General features: G+C 38.6%; 1 protein-coding gene across 1 annotated transcript in view; it reads right to left on the bottom strand.

Moving 5' to 3' along the window:
• TTC27 (tetratricopeptide repeat domain 27) overlaps positions 1–19,429 on the bottom strand; it is a 186,991-nt gene that overhangs the window by 73,584 nt on the left and 93,978 nt on the right. Inside the window, exons 11-12 of the mRNA XM_065891074.1 lie at positions 5,516–5,611; positions 2,784–2,906 (exon numbers count right to left, since the gene is read on the bottom strand). Coding sequence (XP_065747146.1) covers positions 2,784–2,906; positions 5,516–5,611 — 219 coding nt within the window. The remainder of the gene's footprint in view (positions 1–2,783; positions 2,907–5,515; positions 5,612–19,429) is intronic.

Consider the following 19,429-nt stretch of genomic DNA (forward strand, 5'->3'; position numbering starts at 1 on the left):
TTTGAAGGATGTTTGGCTGTAACTCACAAAAGACTTGAGACAAAGTAAATGACTATACATTCCTAAAAATTAAAATATGCACATTTTATAGAGTGATTAAAGACATAGGAATTTATCATTACTATAAGACATTTCTTACAAGGTTATGTGCAAATTTAAAAAATAATAATACCACAACTACTTTAGGAAACATAGTCAAATCCATTCCATAGTCCATCCATCCAAAGGAATGGACTCATTATATATATATTTTTAACAATAAGAGAAGGTCTCTACTTTCCATACTTTCTAAAAATAATTAAATAAATTCAATATTTCAAAATGTGCTTTGGGTATTTGTGATTCACCAACTTGCTTAATTATTTCAAAAATCACTATTTCAAAAACTTCCATATTTTTATATAGTTATTATTTGTTCACTGACCGATGTGAAGAATGATGCAATGGGAACTACATCAGTGGTATCCTGGGAGTCAAGATACCATTCATTCATCCATTCATTTCTTTGTTAAACAAATATCTGAGTACTACCTGTGTGCCAGACAATGGGCACTAAAAAAAAAAAAACTTAAGTCCCTGAAGAAACATAATACTATATTTCATCAAATGTGAGATGCCATCAATAGTAAGACTAACTCTTAACTAATAAAGAAAAACTGTGGGCTTCCCTGGTGGCACAGTGGTTGAGAGTCCACCTGCCAATGCAGGGGACACGGGTTCATGCCCCGGTCCGGGAAGATCCCACATGCCGCAGAGTGGCTGGGCCCGTGAGCCATGGCCGCTGAGCCTGCGCGTCCGGAGCCTGTGCTCCACAACGGGAGAGGCCACAACAGTGAGAGGCCCGCGTACCGTAAAAAAAAGAAAAAATGCTTTCAATTAAACTATGACACAATGCCTTGGATGAATCACATCAGCCTCTCAGTGCTTTGATATTTTTTAAATCTATTCAGAAAAATTTGGCAATTTTTCCTGCCTTCAATACACTGCTTGACATTGTAAATGGCAACCATTTTTTCACAGATCTCAGTACAAAACACAGCTTCATTTACTTTGGGATGTCTTCCTTTCTTGGCTGCCATAAAGCATTCAGTGTTATTAAAGAAAAGAAAATGGAACTGTGATGATTTTGCCAATGGCACATGTTTACTTCACTAATCTAAATTCACATCTCTTGACCTTGTTTTGGTCCTTTACTGTGTGTTCAATAACTTTGTGTTTCAACGCCATATCATAATGGAATCTTTTTGAAGATATCTTAAATGGCAATTAAACCCAACATATGTAGAGCTGACACTGTGTACATAACTCAATTGAAATGATGATACTAAATATAGCTACAACGAAACTTGTACAAGCACAAGCAATTACAACCTGGCCAAATGGCCACCTGACTGACAGCGACTGACAGATGCCATCAAGCGACAGATATATTCCAAATTCAAAGACGTTAAAATGTGAAAAACATTATGTCTTAGAATCAGTAATAGCAGCAAACACTCACACAGCACTATGAGGAAAGCATCATTCTATGTAGTTTACATACATTATGCCACGAAAACTTGTAAGGTAGATAGATTATGTGCCTCTAGATGAGGAAACTGAGGCTTGGGGGCTAGGGGGTGTTTGAGTAACCTGCCCCAATATCACAAAGCTAGCACGTGCCAAGGTTAGCTTTTGAATCCAGGCAGTCTGGGCTATGCTTTTAACCATTATGTCATGTGGTCTCTTAAGTTATTAATCAATAACTAGCTTTGTGACCTAACCCGAATCGTTAGAGACTCCTTTCCTTACCTGGAAAAGGAGAAAAATGGAATGGATGATTATGGAGCCCTTTCCCAGGATGAAAATATTATAATTCTATAATCTTCTATAGTAAAATGTTATCACCATGGTAGTCTCTCCTTAACCCAATACAATTCTAAGACCTTCACTGACATTAGTGATTAGTGAAAGGAATGTAACTTTTACTATTAGTCTAAAATACACACACTTAGAAAGGTATTAAGAAACAGACACACATGTACCACCATTTCTCTTTTTCAGGTTGACGGCAAAAGGCTGACTGTAGACACAAATGATCCAATTTGTGGGTTTTACTCTGCCTGTGTACTACATTTATGATAGAAATTTAGCCATTTAAAATGGCTAAATACACACACTGCATAGTCCTTTGTTCTTTCTTTAAAAATTCTTTTCATTTATGAGGGAAAAAACAATAGATTAATAACAGATGCAAATATGGCAACATTTTCTCTCTTGACCCAATTTAAGGGTGGAATTAAATGTGCATTACACACTTGACAACTCTTCTGCCCCAAGGCGGGGTGGGTTGTCACACTCTTTGGATTTTCTACAGGCCACGCCAGCTGCCCTCCCTCCTAGGTAACCTTCCTTCAGACCCACAGCCTCTGATCATAAGGCAACACAATGGTGCTTAAAATAATTCCTAATAGTTCATTTTGAAGTTGTCTACAGAAGGAGAGTTAATAAAGGAAAGAGATCGCAAGGTGCAATGTGTTTAAAGCTTTCATTATTTATTCACAAACATCAAATACTGTATCAGTTTTGGGCCTTGCTTTTCTCTTTTATATACACATACACATGCAGACAAAATAATCTGCCCCAACGGAAATCAGAGAAAACATTAAAAAGATTTCTGGGGAAAAAAGTGAAAAAAGGAATATAAGTGAACTGTTGGCAAAAGTAGGCTTAAAAAACAAGTGAGAAGATGCTCAAAGATGAAAGGCCCCCTAGCCAGTACACAGAATTTTACTATTACATACCTTCCCATGCTGCCCAGCTCTTTCATAACAAATGACAACATCTTCCCACATTTCTAGCTTCTCAAATATCTGAAGGGCTGAACTGGTACATCCCAACTCAAAGAGTAAACTTGCAAGCTGGCGCTAGAAAATCAAGTTAAAATAATGAACAATCCTTTACACAAAGACAGATTCCTATTCCACTTGTAGGTCTATCCAATCTGCCATTTTAAGCATCTGCTTACTGTATTAAATGCCTAATTTCTACAATTCAACCTCTACTAATTAGAAATTTGCAATCATTCAATACTTACCTTTACTTTAGCAAGCCTCTTTAGAGGGGGTAAGGAATTAAAAAACAATATAGGAACTGCTCAAAGCACTCAATATATCAATTTTTTCCCAAGAATTCAGAACTTAAAAGGCAAAATCTGTATTTCTTCATTACCTAGAGATTCTATATAGGACAATCTCTGTTGTAAAGCTGATATCCAATAAATCAATTTTTAAAACTCTAGTTAGAATGGCCATTATCAGAAAGACAAGAAGTAAGTGTTGCTGAGGGCGTGGAGAAAAGGGAACTCTTGTGCACTGTTGGTGGGAATGTAAACTGGTGCAGCCACTACAGAAAACTGTATGGAGGTTCCTCAGGAAGCTGAAAATAGAACTACCATATGATCCAGTAATTCCACTTCTGGGCATATAGCTGAGGAAAATGAAAACACTAATTTATTTTAAGCACATCCTAAAAAACTTAGCTACTAATTTCCCAGTCCTTGGCAGATAAAAGGGTGCAAATTATGGTAAGGTGAGTGAAGGTTAAATATATTCAAAAATAAACATACTGTACAAGTGATCCAACCTGCAGGAATAGAAAAACAATATTAAAAAGGTTTAAAAAGTAGGTGAGACTCTTGAAGGTCTGGTTTCAAAATTCAATACATATTTAAGAGTTAAGAGGCTAATGGACATGGAACATGCAGGACTAACAAACTTAGAAAGTAAAATGAAATATGCCTGAAAATTATAAGCTAACATATTATCGAAATAAATAGAAGGGATGGTCCAATTCTTCTGTATCCTATGAAATACAAGAGAATTTGGCTATTTTAGAATATGTGGTTGGACATTTTCAAAACCTAGCAAACATAGCATGTGGGAGCTGAAATAAATCTTAATGCTCATGTAGTAAGTAGTTTAATCTTTTCATTTAATAGATGAAGAAAGTTATGACATCTAAGCTGATATGATCTTTAGCTAGCAGTAAAGATGAATTCTCCTTTTATAATAAACTATGCTGTTACTTCTTGATCTTTAAAAATAATACATAAAGATATGGTTACTCCCTATTATGAAAGAAAAATGATTTAATTTCTTAATGAAAGAGGATGTTTATCTAACTGCCCAAATATCCTAAAATCCACAGCTTCCTAAGCAGATAAAATAAACACTTAGCCTACATCCTAAATTTATTTGAACAGTATTTAATTTTCCTAATGCTTCTGTTCAGAAACAGAGTAACAGCTACACCCTCAACAGACATGTTTTGTCGTAATAACAGTCTGAGAGGTTTATACACCACAAATCACACAGTACAAAGCAGTTAAATTTCACAGATCAGGGTCAAAAGCATGCCAAAAAGTTCCAGTTTTTAACACCTTCCTGATGAAGCAGCTACTCCTTTTGAGGTGATATAACAAAGCTTTTTTTGTGCCTATGTTTTATTGAGATGCCTTCAATAGATAAAATGAATCCCAATGTGTAATAAACCCCCTCATTTACTCTGTGCTTAAGAATATAACCCACTCTCTAAGAAATCTTATGATGGAGATTCTGAGTCATTGAATTGTGGGTTGGCATTTATAGTTCTAAATCACTACCTATGTGCCTAATCCACAAGAGAGGACAGAAAGCTGGTTAAAATGACAATAGTTACTAAATCATCTAGAAATTTCTGGCTAGCATCATTTAACTCCACTTAGCCACTCTGCACCATAGCTTTCACATCTGTAAAATGGGGCTATTTCACAAAATTGTTGCAATAAAATAATGTGTGTGAAATGCAGAACAAAATGTGTACCTCATAATAAATGTGCAGTAAAAGCTGGCTGTTATTATTTGTAATAATTACAACCCAATGGAGATACAGGAAAGGAGGTAAACTGGACTAAAAGTTGGGAAACTAGAGATGTAGTTCATGAGCAGCTATATGATCAACATTGGAAAAGTGTAGTTAATTGCACTGGGCCTCAATTTTCTTTTCTGTAGAATTAAGAAACTGGACCACATATCTTAAGTGGCCTTCAGTGCTTAAAATTTTACAAACTAGAGAACCGACGCCTCTTACACAGGAGAACCATGGTGTGGGAGCTAAACTAGGTATTCTCATATCATTAGAAAGAGGAGAGTAGTTAAGGGTATCTCACAATATCAAGTATCGAATAAATGCTTTCATTTACCTTTCGTACACAACTTGCTTAAAAGGTTCATTCTTTAGCAGAAGGTCCTTAAAGGGCTTTTAAACATTGAAAATGAAGACTTCTGTGGTTCTAGTTAATCTAGTTTAAAAATTTTTTTAATGTTATAAAAGTCTAATATCACTTTACTCAAATAGTAGTTTGAAGTAACTGGCAATCCTCAGCTAGATACTTTTATTCTTTTCACTGAAATATTTGAAAACTCAAACATAAACATCTAATGCGTTTATCTTTCAAATGCGAAGTATTTTCCATACCCAATGACAACAAAAATACCTGAATGGCCCAATGAGGTGGCACTTGACAGCAATAGAAAATCTTCAGACGTTCCAATACAGATGTAGTCTTATCTTCAAATTGGTCTGCAAGAGCCTTAAAAGCATGTATCATAATCAGAATCTATATGTGCAATAACTTTTTAATATAAACAAGATTCTTATTGCAAGTTATACAAACAGACATATAAACAATAAAGAACACAAGTTACTTTGATAAGGTGATGGGACGTGTGAATTTTTTCTTGAATTTCATTTTTTTTTTTTTTTTTGGCTGCATTGGGTCTTCGTTGCTGCGCACGGGCTTTTCTCTAGTTGCTGTGAGCAGGGGCTACTCTTCGTTGCAGTGCATGGGCTTCTCATTGCGGTGGCTTCTCTAGTTGCAGAGCACAGGCTCTAGGAGTGAGGGCTTCAGTAGTTGCAGCATGCAAGCTCAGTAGTTGCGACACTCGTGCCCTAGAGCATGTGGGCTTCAGTAGTTGTGGCACATGGACTCAGTAGTTGTGGCAAGCGGGCTTAGTTGCTCCGCGGCATGTGGGATCTTCCCAAACCAGGGATCGAACCCTTGTCCTCTACATTGGCAGGTAGATTCTTAACCACGGTGCCACCAGGGAAGTCCTTGAATTTCGTTAAATGTTTGAAAAAAACTTTAATCAACATCTATGTAAATTTGTACATTTAAAACTTACCAGGAAAATAGTTTATTTTTATTTATTTATTTTTTTTGGCGGTACGCAGGCTTCTCACTGTTGTGGCCTCTCCCGTTGCGGAGAACAGGCTCCGGACGCGCAGGCTCAGCGGCCATGGCTCATGGGCCCAGACACTCCGCGGCATGTGGGATCTTCCCGGACCGGGGTATGAACCCCTGTCCCCTGCATCGGCAGGCGGACTCTCAACCACTGCGCCACCAGGGAAGCCCAGGAAAATAGTTTTTTAAATTGAGGTTTCCTATAATAGTTCTTTCAGAGAACTAGCCTTATTAATCAGCCTTTTTACTTTTTCTAAGAAAAACTGTTCTTCAGCATACCTATTTCACAGCCATACTGTCACTGTGACAACGGCACTTTCTAACATAAATCAGAGAAAAATTACATGAAGAACTTCATTTAGGAATTTTCTAACGAATAAAGTGAAATCATAGCGTGTGTCTATTTGATCACAGAGGGTGAGTTCTCTTACTCTTCAGCAAGAGAGACATAGGGCAGGACATTCATTCATGTGAGACCACCCTTAAGGTGCAGTGGATAGCTTCAAGCTGCATGCACTGAGGAATCCCTCTGCTGGTCTGAAATACCTGCACTTTGTACTAAGTAACTGAACTCGAAGAGGCTATGTCAAGAAGCAGACCAACAAGACCAAGATGGCTGACTCTGAGAAAAGGTACCAGGGCCAAATGCAAAGCCAAAGGCTGGCACTAACTGGTAGTCACGTGATGAGTCATCACAAGACCCCACATATTCAGCATCAAAGTGAATGCAGACGCTCGGGAGCCCTAGGCAAATACACAGACAGTAGTTCCATTACCGTGATCATCTTCACCTGCCTCCTCATTCGCTATACAGTAAGCATATATGTTTTTTCTGTTTTATACGGAGACCTCTCAACTGTGAATTATCATGACCTTTTTTGCATAATGCAGTGCTCAAATTTTCTTTTTATGGCAATTGACTAATTTTCACAGGCCTATCATATAAGGATTAGATGGCAACAATACGTCAACGTTAATTTTCTGATGTTAATGCACATACTGTAGTTATGTAGGAGAGCGTCCATGTATGAAGCTCTATGTTTGCAACTTACTTTCCAAAACTTCAGGATACAAAAGACAGCTGGTCCTGTACTTAAAACTTTTCTGTAAGTTTGAAAATTTTTTCAAGTTTTTATGAAATTAAAATTGAAAATTTCAAAAACAACAAAAAAAAGTAAGAGGTAGCAAGTTCAAACTTCCTCAGGAGAAAGAAAAGGACAAGAATCTAACAAATCCCACTATAAGTAAGAGGAGACCAGTTTCTGAGCAGGGGAACTGCTCCTCAATTGGGAGAGAAGGGAAGTTCTCTATATTATAATAGGTGGGAGATATATTTGTTAGTCTAAGAATACCCTGCAGAATGAGAAAACACTCATTACATCACTTCTTTGACAATCCAAGATGTTATTCAATCAAATCAGTCAGAACAAACTGAGTCATAACCAGACTCCTAAACCATCTTGATCAAAATATTTTTAAAGCTTTCTGGCCTTACTTCAGAGAAACTTAATAGCAAAAAGGTTGCATGCTTCTGCCCAAAGCTATTTAGTTGTAGGAGAGAGAGAAGAGAAGAAAAACCTCTGGCTGAATACATATGCTTACAATACATAAATAGAAGGTTCACTGAATTACTTCATTAAGGAGGGCAACTTTTCCCTTTTATCAAATTCTTTTTATTCCTTTGGAAAGAAAAAATAAATAATGCTTATTTAATAATTAAAAGCCAAAAGCAACATCCCAACATTTACTTTTAAAGTCTTAATTACATGCAAGACGTCTTAATTACACGCAAGACGTCTGATTTTCAAACAAAACTCACGCTGTTTGCTGCACTTACTGCATCTAGCTAAAACGTATTAATCAGTGCTCAGTAAATACTTCCTAATTTATTAATAAACAGATTTATTATGTATTTCAGATACTTTTAGATGAGCTCAGAGTGTCTCTGGTACTCTCAGATACTCTCCAAAATGTCAGAGACCACCGGAGAGAGCAGAGAATGAACATTTATTTGAATCTGATACCATAAATAAGCCCCTGTACAAGTACAGCCATGCTTTATAGAACTCGAATAGGCCATGTGTATGATAAAGATTAAAAACAGAATTCTAACCTATTTTCACTCCTGCACAGAATATACTTCCTCCTACCTTAAATATGACAACCACCTAAAGATTCACCTACCAATAAAACCAAGAACATCAAATTAATTTGTCTATTTCCTCTACTGAATTCAAAGTACTCTCTTATTTGCTAACTCACTCCAAATACAGGAACTTATTTACAATGCATCTCTAGGTTTTTCAGAGCAGGATTATTTCTAGTGACTCACTCTGGAATAATCCCATTATAGTCAAATGAGCTGGAGTCCTTTACAAGAAAAAGAGTACTGATAGGTGAAGTGGCCTGCCTGCTGTTCTAGGTCAACCTCCAACAAGCAAGTCATTTAAACACAAAGGCACTCATCTACGAAATGATTTTCTAAATGATCTTTTGCACTCCAAACACTCTGAGAATATGGCTTTATCAAAAGAGTATTTTGTTTAATTTCAAGCATCTGAGGAGGTTGCTAGTTTCAGGTACCATTAGCCGAACACAAGCATCAGGTTCATTCCTCAGGGGCAAACTGTAGCAAATTGGTCTGGAAGACAACGGCAGGACATTAAGTCCTAGGAGAATGGGACTGAATGAACAGCAAGCCCGAGCTCCTGCCGTGTATACGTGTGTGTGTGTGAAAGTGGACAGAAACAGTAGCTCAGAGACAAACTGGCACTTTGTAAGCTTTCACACACCCCCAGAAATTGAGGTAAATGACCTCTAAAGCAGTGTCCTACCCTTTCACTTGCCATTGTCTCTCTCCAGTTTCTAAATTTCATGTATTTCACACCTGAAAGTCATGGGCACTTGGTCATAAGTTAAAACTGGTATGAGAAGTTGCCTTTAAGGGAAAATGGTAACATCAGAAATGGAGAGAGAGAGAGAGAGAGAGAGAGAGAGAGAGAGAAATGAATATACCCTAGACCAATCATTAAGAGTTGAAAGCAAGCAGAGTGTACATAGGAGGGTGACAGAAGAAATGTGGATAAACGGGAAAGACGATGAGTAAAGAGTAAGGAAGAGTCTAGAGCTCAGTCAGGAGGTGGGGGGACAGCCAAGTCACAGAAAATCCAGGTATGATAACTGCTGGGAGACATCAAAGATGACCTCATGATGTATAAACTACTGTGATATGAAACTGTTTTCAAGTTTTAAGACTCCCTTTTAATGTTTTTTTCTCCCCAAACTCCATCACAAAGCATTTATACTTTGAGTGTCCTTTGAGACAACGTGCTTGTGCATATAGATTCTCTAACCCCAAACAATAACGACTCTCCAGCCTTCCAGAAGCCACTGTACCAGAGGTCAGGAGATACCTCTAAGGAATGGGGAATAAAAGATACCTCTAAGGAATGGGGAATAAAACCCTGGAAAACAATGATGGGTCCTCTCTTTTCAATGCTCTGTTTTCAGTAGCGAAAGAACTTCTTCCCTCCAAAAAACTAGAGAAGATCAAAACTACATTTTAAAATTAGCACATGGAGAATGACTTAGTATAGAAGGACAATTCTGAACAAGGTCTGGTATGATTTAGACTTTATTTATGTGCTCGTATCTAAAAGTATGGCACACATATCTTCAAAAGAACAGAGCTAGTCCCTAAGAACCTACACTTTCACTGAAGGCTATTCTTTCTTGCTTGCGTGATATCAAAGTGTTTATCCACTTTCTGAAGAGCCAAGTAGAAATTAGCTGATAATCTAAAAGGTATGATTGATCATATGCCAAATCACCTTGCTTTTTTGTGCAATGTGAGTGTGTGTGTGTGTGTGTGTGTGTGTGTGTGTAGGAGGGTGGGATTTATTATAAAAATACGTACTTAATCAAATATATCCAACAGTTGGGCTGAACTGCTCTCTTTGACAGGAGTCTGCAGTCATTCCACCATGATTCAGAGTGGTGAAGCTAACTGCCATCTCAAACTCCCAAGCCCAAGAAAACTTCTAATAGGAACAAGGGGAATGAGAATCAAAACCTATCAACAACCAACTAAGTATCAACACCACCATTAAACCTATTGTTAATTCAGTTTTACCTTGTGTATAGGGAATTGCAGGGAATCAGATTAAAAAAATGGCTTGCCCAGGCTTCCCCGGTGGCGCAGTGGTTAAGAATCCACCTGCCAATGCAGGGGACACGGGTTTGAGCCCTTGTCCAGGAAGATCCCACATGCCACGGAGCAGCAAAGCCCATGCACCACAACTACTGAACCTGCACTCTAGAGCCCGTGAGCCACAACTACTGAAGCCCGTGCACCTAGAGCCCGTGCTCCGCATCAAGAGAAGCCACCACAATAAGAAGCCCGCGCACTGCAACGAAGAGGAGCCCCTGCTCACCACAACTAGAAAAAGCCCGCACACAGCAGCAAAGACCCAACTCAGCCATTCATTCATTCATTCATTTTTTTAAAAATGGCTTGCCCAAAGTTTAAAGCTATGAAATAGGTGAGCCTGTCTGATTCCAAACACTAAGTTGACAGTTTCATTAAAACCTTACCTCCTAAGTGGAAATTATCAGAGCTGTGAAAATAAAAAGCAGCTTCTCACTGGAAAAATACTGAGAACTCTAATTAACTGGGTTTTTCCCCACCTAATCACATAATATGGGAGTCAGGGTGTGGCCTGGCCAAGAAGATCTTTAATCACTACTTCCTGTTCCAAAGACTTTTATGTGTTGGCTGGTAGGAGCTGGGTCTACTAAAGGGGGCTGGGAGAGCCTAGATGTCTTTTTTATGACTCCAGACAGAAGAGATGAACATAAAGAGGGAGGCTTCAAGGAGCCCACACAAGGATCTTGGAACATTCCCCTTAGTCACACCTTAGCAGTTCTTAAACCATTTCGTTTCAGGACCTCTTTAGATTTATTTTTTTAATTAATTTTTATTGGAGTATAGTTGCTTTACAATGTTGTAGGACCTCTTTAAACTCTTATAAATTATTGAGGGACTCCAAAGAGCTTTTGTTTGTGTGGGCTATCATCTATCAATATTTATCATATTAGAAATTAAAACTGAATAAAATTTAAATATTAATCCATTCTAAAAGAAAATAATGAATCTATTACATTAACATACATAATATGTTTCATGAAAAATAACTATATCTCCCCCCCACCCCCCAAAAAAAAGTCTTGAAAAGATTGACAATGTCTTGGGAATTCCCTGGCCGTCCAGTGGTTAGGACTCCGAGCTTCCACGGCTGGGAGCCCGCGTTCAATTCCTGGTCAGGGAATTAAGATCCTGCAAGCTGAGTGGCACAAAGAAAAAAGTAAAAAAAAAAAAAAAAAAAAAAAAAACTGTCAATGTGTTACATTTCTGCAACTGTCTTTAATGTCTGGCTTAATAGATGACAGCTATTCTGTCATCTATTCTCATACCATCTTCTGTAGTCAATCTGTTACAATGTGATGTTTTGGTTGAAATTTATGAAGAAAATTTGGCCTCATACAGATAGGTAGTTGGAAAAGGGAGAAGTATGTTAACAGCTTTTTCAGTTAATTGTGCATATTATTCTTTGATACTACATCAAAATTCAAAATGTGGTGGCTTCTAAGAGTTACCTGCAATGTGGAATTTGAAATCCTATCAATGAATGTTTCCCTGTTACAGTAAAATCCACTGGTCTAAAAAAAAAAACAAAAAACTACTCACTGATGTATCTTGAACTTTGAATGGATCTTTTACCCATGCTTGATTTTTCACATCATGCATTAGTCATTTGGAAAATGTGCAGATTTACAAATGTTGACATATTTCATATAATATTAAAAATTGTATGCATTAATATCACCAATAATCTCACAAGAAAACTCTCAGCCCAGTACTTGAAGTATTGGAAAGCTGTCAAATTCATAACTGCATATAAAAGATTTCCAAAAGTCTCATTTTTTTTCTTAAAAGCTCAAAATTTCATCACTGGTAAGAAATACTGTCAATTATTTTCCTAGAAGTGATGAGCTCACTTCATTCATTTTTAAGAAAATTTCTGCCAAATACCCAAGTATGAATACGCATAGTCTGTCAATAGTTCTTCTTAGTAAAAACTGTGTTTCCTAGGAAAAGCAACTCGCTTAGCTTTTCTTGAGACAACCACTGTACTTCAGCATGCAGCACAAGTGTTTCGCAAGTACTTCCCAGTTCATCACGTAAAATATTAAAAAGCACGCTGCCAAGGGTGAAGACTTAATAAAATAATATTTACTGCTTTATCAAAGACATTCATAAACAAAACTGTCTTGGGACTTCCCTGGTGGTTCAGTGGTTAAGAATCCACCTTCCAATGTAGGGAAACATGGGTCAATCCCTGGTTGGGGTACTGAGATCCCACATGCCATGGGGCAACTAAGCCCGCATGCCGCAACTATTGAACCCACGCACTCTAGAGCCAGCGTGCGACAACTAGAGAGCCCGCATGCCACAACTACTGAGCCCAGGCACTCTGGAGCCGTGCACCACAGCTAGAGAGAAGCCCGCGTACCACAACAAAAGATCCTGAGTGCCACAACAAAGATACCACACGTTGCAACTAAGAGACCCAACACAACCAAAAAATAAATAAATTTAAAAAAAAAAAAAAAAAAAAACTGTCTTTTCTTTTTTTTAAGCTACAAACTCGTGGTGGTGAAGCACAGGATGACTACCAGCACAGTATGGTGTCCTGACCTTGATTCCGGTTAAGGGGCCAACAGTGTGACCCCCCCATTGCTTCTAGTGATTCAGTATCAACACAGTGACAAGATAAATAGTATCTTAATATTGTTGTGAAGACAGTTGTGACCTTGGACACTCTGAAAGGGCTGAGGAGCCTCGGGGCTCCACAATCACCCCCTGAGAACTGCTGCCTGAGAACTGGGAGATGCACAATCTCTCGTGCCTTCCCCAGATGCTGCCCACCTCCAACCTTCTCCCACAACTTCTCCAGGGGACCCTGCTTAGTATTTAAGGCAATACTTAGAAGTTCTCCTTTATTATCTTGTCTTAAAAGATTAGGAAATGAGAAAAGTCAGTCTGTTTACAGTCTGCAAGTATCATAAGAGTGCAAAGAATATTTATTAAAACTTAAATGAATGTTTTAAATTCCCAGTATTATCCTTCCTAAAAAAGTTAAAATAGTTAAGTCTAATAATAATTACACCTACTTTCCTGAGCAGCCCCAGTCAGATGCAAAGCATCTGTTCCTCAGCCAGCTCAATTCCACCTGGCCCTCGTCTGCAGCCCTCAGTAACACTCACCTCTAAGGTTCCTTCTGGCACCCAGCCCCCTGTTAAATCACAACGCTGGCCTCCAGGCCTTGGTAAATGCCCTTTTAGTCTCTGTTCTGTTTGTACTTGGATGTAAGACAGTAAAATATCTGGAGCTACAAAAGATTAACAATCTGCCTCTGTCAGGGGCAGTCTCTTCCAAACGCACCCATAATCACCACCCTCACCAGACCTTGAATTTCTGCAGGATGGGCTGAAGAGCCATATATATATATATATATATATATATTTTTTACTTTTGTCTGCGTTGGGTCTTTGTTGCTGCGTGCAGGCTTCCTCTAGTTGCGGCAAGCAGGGGCCACTCTTGGTTGCGGTGCACAGGCTTCTCATTGTGGTGGCTTCTCTTGTTGTGGAGCATGGGCTCTAAGCGTGCGGGCTTCAGTAGTTGTGGCTCGTAGGCTCTAGAGCACAGGCTCAGTAGTTGTGGCACACGGGCTTACTTGCTCCACGGCATGTGGGATCTTCCCGGACCAGGGCTCGAACCGTGTCCCCTGCATTGGCAGGTGGATTCTTAACCACTGCGCCACCGGGGAAGCCCCATGCAGAGCTATATTTTAACAAGCACCTTGGAAGTGGTTCATATGTTCAGGCAAGTTTGAGAAATGTTGTATAAGGCTCATAAGATGTACACAGGGTGCTGTCCCAGGAAACACCAATGTGTCAGTTCAATCAACACAATCTGACTCTGTCAAAGACCTTCAGTGTGCCCCTACTGGAATCTGACTGAAGTTAGCATTTAGTGCCTTTAGAAGTGTGCTTTAAGTGGGTGTACTTTATTCCATTCCACTAGTAAGTTTCTCTGCTGTTACTCAGTTTTCACTGTCCTGTAACTTTCTAGGTTTTCAAAATATTTTTTTAACTATTAACAATATTTTATGTTGTTTATTGCTTCTCCCTTCTTTTATCTCACTTATTTATGAACTAATTGTTGCCTATATTTTTACTAATCTATTATCACGAAACTCACATCCTGGTTCAGCCCATCAGCCTCTGTCCAGGCATCCCCCTTTCTTGGCCTTAGCAGAAGCCAGTTTCACTCACCCAGGTGCACGTTCTTTTCCCACACGGGACTGCATCCTGATATTGTGTACAATCCATTTCCTCTCCTTTCACCTAAATTGTAGGCATTCAGATGCTGAGTTCTGCAACCAAACATTCCTCACAAAAGCCTCTATTCATTTCTTCCTGCCTATGCTGGTTCAACCCCTTTCCCCCAGATGATGCCAAGTCTTTCACTGATATCTTCTTTCTCAGAGCTTCCTGAGAATACAGCATGGTGAATAAAAGCATGGACTTCAGGGGCTTCCCTGCTGGTTCCGTAGTTAAGAATCTGCCTGCCAATGCAGGGGACACGGGTTCGAGCCCTGAACCAGGAAGATTCCACGTGCTATGGAACAACTAAGCCCGTGCGCCACAACTACTAAGCCTGCACTCTAGAGCCCACAAGCCACAACTACTGAGCCCAGGCACCACAACTACTGAAGCCCGTGTAAGTAGAGCCCGTGCACTGGAACAAGAGAAGCCACTGCAATGAGAAGCCCGTGCACCGCAACGAAAAGTAGCCCCCGCTCGCCACAAGTAGAGAAAGTCCGCGCACAGCAACAAAGACCCAACTCAGTCAAAAATAAATAAAATAAATAAATTAAAAAAAAAAAAAAAGCATGGATTTCGAAATCCAAGACAGACCTGGTGTGAATTCAATTAGACCTTGGGTAAGTCACTTATATTTTCTGTGCTTCAGTTTCTTCACCAGTAAAAATATAAATAGTGCCTACTCCCTAGGATTATTTAGAACCTGGCACATAAGTATCCAGTAAACGGTAGTAACTGTACACAGTTCTGAATAAACAGTAGTAACTATAATGACTCCAAAAAAAAAAGCATAGCTACAGTCACAGGAGCAAGTTCTAGTATACTTTTCAATAACTTTCAAGCGCTACATGTGGTTATTAAGGCAGGTGAAGTACAAAGCCAGAACGGAAGACATGATTTCATATCTCAGATATTTGAAAAACTCAATGGCGGGACTCAGCACACTAAACGTGAAGCATTGTACTTATCTCAATGTTTTTAGATTTTCTAAATCTAAAGCATTCTATTCTAGGTAGTGATGATTGCTTTCAGTGAGTTATGAAGGATTGGGCAGTTTTCTTTTCCTGTACCTCCTTTAAAGTCAGGATAATAGAAACAGTCAACATTTACTGAGGGTTTACTATGTGCCAGGTGCTATTTGGAGTGTTTCACAAATATTAAGTCATTTAACCCCTCAGTATCTGAATGAGGTGGGCATTACCGCTCTCTCCATCCTCCAGATAAGGGAAGTGAAGCATAAGAGCTTAGGGTGCTTAGCCTTGGCCACAGTACGTGACATCTCTTCCTCTTGGATTGTGAGGTCTATGGACAATAAAATCTGGTGCTTTTCTGACAACAGACATTCTGACACTGAAGCAGGCAGAGAAAAGCAGAGATGAGAAAAGAGAGAAAAACCCGATGAGCTCTTCGAGCCTTGAATCCAGCTAACTATGGGATCGGAATACCCCTAGACTTCCCAGTTACTATAACAGTCAACCAATTTCCTTTTTTACAGACAGTTGGAATTGGGTTTCTGTCCCTTACAACTAAAAGTTTCCTACTGAGACCTGTCCTTGAATTGTACTAAAGTAGAAGTATAAAAAGTCTCAAAAAGCTCTAAACTTCAATCTGTCCATTACAAGCACCTTATATTTAGAAAAGGATATTTAAAGTATAAAAATCAAATGTAACTTCTCAAATTTTGAAGCCATACCCCCTCGTGGGGTAAGCCAAATACGGCCAAGGTCAGCTTGAATTACTACATCACGTGCTCCCCTCCACCTCCTGTAATCCATAATGACAGCCATATATTCCACTCACGCAAACAGCTGCACATCAAGGTCAATGCCAAGCCTGCCAAATATAATTCATGTGGATGTACTTTCATGAAGAAGATATGTGAAAATGTAATAGAGCAGGTGCATATTATGAGACACCAAAACTTCAGAGAGCAGTCTGCAATGCAGAACAAATGACCAGTTTGTAATACAGAGGAAAAGCTCTGTTTTATGGTATATTGAGAAATACAGTGAACATATTTCGAGATAATTAAGTAGCTAATTCATGAACTCTGGTCTCTTATCATTTCCTTTTTTTTTTTTTTCATATCTTTTTTTTGGGGGGCAGCACGTGGGCCTCTCACTGTTGTGGCCTCTCCCGTTGCAGAGCACAGGCTCCGGATGCACAGCCTCAGCGGCCATGGCTCACGGGCCTAGCCGCTCCGCAGCACATGGGGTCTTCCTGGACCGGGGCACGAACCAGTGTCTCCTGCATCAGCAGGTGGACTCTCAACCACTGCGCCACCAGGAAAGCCCAATATCTTTATTGGAGTATACTCACTTTACAATTCTTATCACTTCTTCTAATGACCACAAAGGGTAGCGATTTATGCATGCAGTTTATCATTTTTTAGGAAACCCTAAAAGAAAAGACTGAAATTCCTTTACCTCTTCCCCCTTAAAAAAAATACAACCAACCAAACTGTGAATTACTACCCGCTGAGACCTCTACGTTACCCTCAGTGTGATCACAGTGATTGCTCTGTTCCTGTTAGCTTTGGCACTCGACTGAAGATTTGGACTGCAGGATATTACAAAGGCTGGTCTCTACTGCTCTCAGATTGCTAAATTGCCAGATGAAAATATAATCTTTAATTCAGCTAACTCTCAATTATTCCTGCTAGTAAGTAGGTAATTAAAAATTAAACATAGAGAAGAAAAGGACTTACAAAAACAAACCCAAAACGTTTAAGAAAATGGTAATATGAACACAAATTTTGATAGCTACCTTAAAAGTGAATGGATTAAATGCTCCAACCAAAAGACACACGCTTGCTGAATGGATACAAAAATAAGACCCATATATATGCTGTCTACAAGAGACCCACTTCAGACCTAAGGACACATACAGACTGAAAGTGAGGGGATGGAAAAAGATATTCCATGCAAACGGAAATCAAAAGAAAGCTGGAGTGGCAATACTTATATCAGATAAAACAGACTTTAAAATAATGTTACAAGAGACAAGGAAGGACACTACATAATGATCAAGGGATCCATCCAAGAAGATATAACAATTATAAATATATCTGCACCTAACAAAGCAGCACCTCAATACATAAGGAAACTGCTAACAGCAATAAAACAGGAAATGGACAGTGACACAATAACAGTGGGGGACTTTAACACCTCACTTACACCAATGCACAGATGACCCAAACAGAAAATTAAAACGGAAACAGAAGCTTTAAATGACACAATAGACCAGAAAGATTTAATTGATATTTATAGGACATTCCATCCAAAAACAGCAGATTACACTTTCTTCTCAAGTGCTCACGGAACATTCTCCAGGAGAGATCACATCTTGGGTCACAAATCAAGCCTCAGTACATTGAAGAAAACTGAAATCATATCAACCATCTTTTCTGAACACAACACTATGAGATTAGAAAACAATTACAGGGAAAAAAACGTAAAAAACACAAACACATGGAGGCTAAACAATATGTTACTGAATAACCAAGTGATCACTGAAGAAATCAAAGAGGAAATCAAAAATACCTAGAAACAAATGACAATGAAAACACGATCACCCAAAACCTATGGGATGCAGCAAAAGCAGTTCTAAAAGGGAAGTTTATAGCTATACAAGTCTACCTCAAGAAACAAGAAAAATCTCAAAAAAACAATCTAACGTTACACCTAAAGGAACTAGAGAAAGAAGAACAAACAAAACCCAAAGTTAGCAGAAGAAAAGAAATTATAAAGATCAGAGAAGAAATAAATGAAATAGAATCAAGAAAACAATAGCAAAGATCAATAAAACTAAAAGCTGGTTCTTTGAGAAGACAAACAAAATTGATAAACCATTAGCCAGACTCATCAAGAAAAAGAGGGAGAGGACTCAAATCAATAAAATTACAAATGAAAAGGAGAAGTTACAACAGACACTGCAGAAATACAAAGCATCCTAAGAGATTACTACAAGCAACACTATGCCAATGAAATGGACAACCTGGAAGAAATGGACAAATTCTTAGAAAGGTATAACCTCCCAAGACTGAACCAGGAAGAAATAGAAAATATGAACAGACCAATCACAAGTAATGAAATTGAAACTGCGATTAAAGATCTTCCAACAAATAAAAGCACAGGACCAGATGGCATCACAGGTGAATTCTATGAAACATTTACAGAAGAGCTAAGACCTATCCTTCTCAAACTCTTCCAAAAATTGCAGAGGAGGGAACATTCCCAAACTCATTCTATGATGCCACCATCACCCTGATACCAAAACCAGACAAAGATACTACAAAAAAAATTACAGACTAATATTACTGATGATTATAAATCCAAAAATCCTCAACAAAATACTAGCAAACAATACATTAAAAGGATCATACAATATGATCAAGTGGGGTTTATCTCAAGGATGTAAGGATTCTTCAATATATGCAACTCAATGTGATACACCATATGAACATATTAAAGAATAAAAACCATATGATCATCTCAATAGATGCATAAAAAGCTTTTCACAAATTTCAACACATATTTATGATAAAAACCCTCCAGAAAACAGGCCTAGAGGGAACCAATCTCAACATAATAAAGGCCATATACAACAAACCCACAGCCAACATCATTCTCAATGGTGAAAGACTGAAAGCATTTCCTCTAAGATCAGGAAAAAGACAAGGATGTCCACTCTCGCCACTACTCTTCAAGATAGTTTTGG

The sequence above is a fragment of the Phocoena phocoena genome, chromosome 14, assembly GCF_963924675.1.
Source record: "Phocoena phocoena chromosome 14, mPhoPho1.1, whole genome shotgun sequence".
Taxonomy (NCBI): domain Eukaryota; kingdom Metazoa; phylum Chordata; class Mammalia; order Artiodactyla; family Phocoenidae; genus Phocoena; species Phocoena phocoena.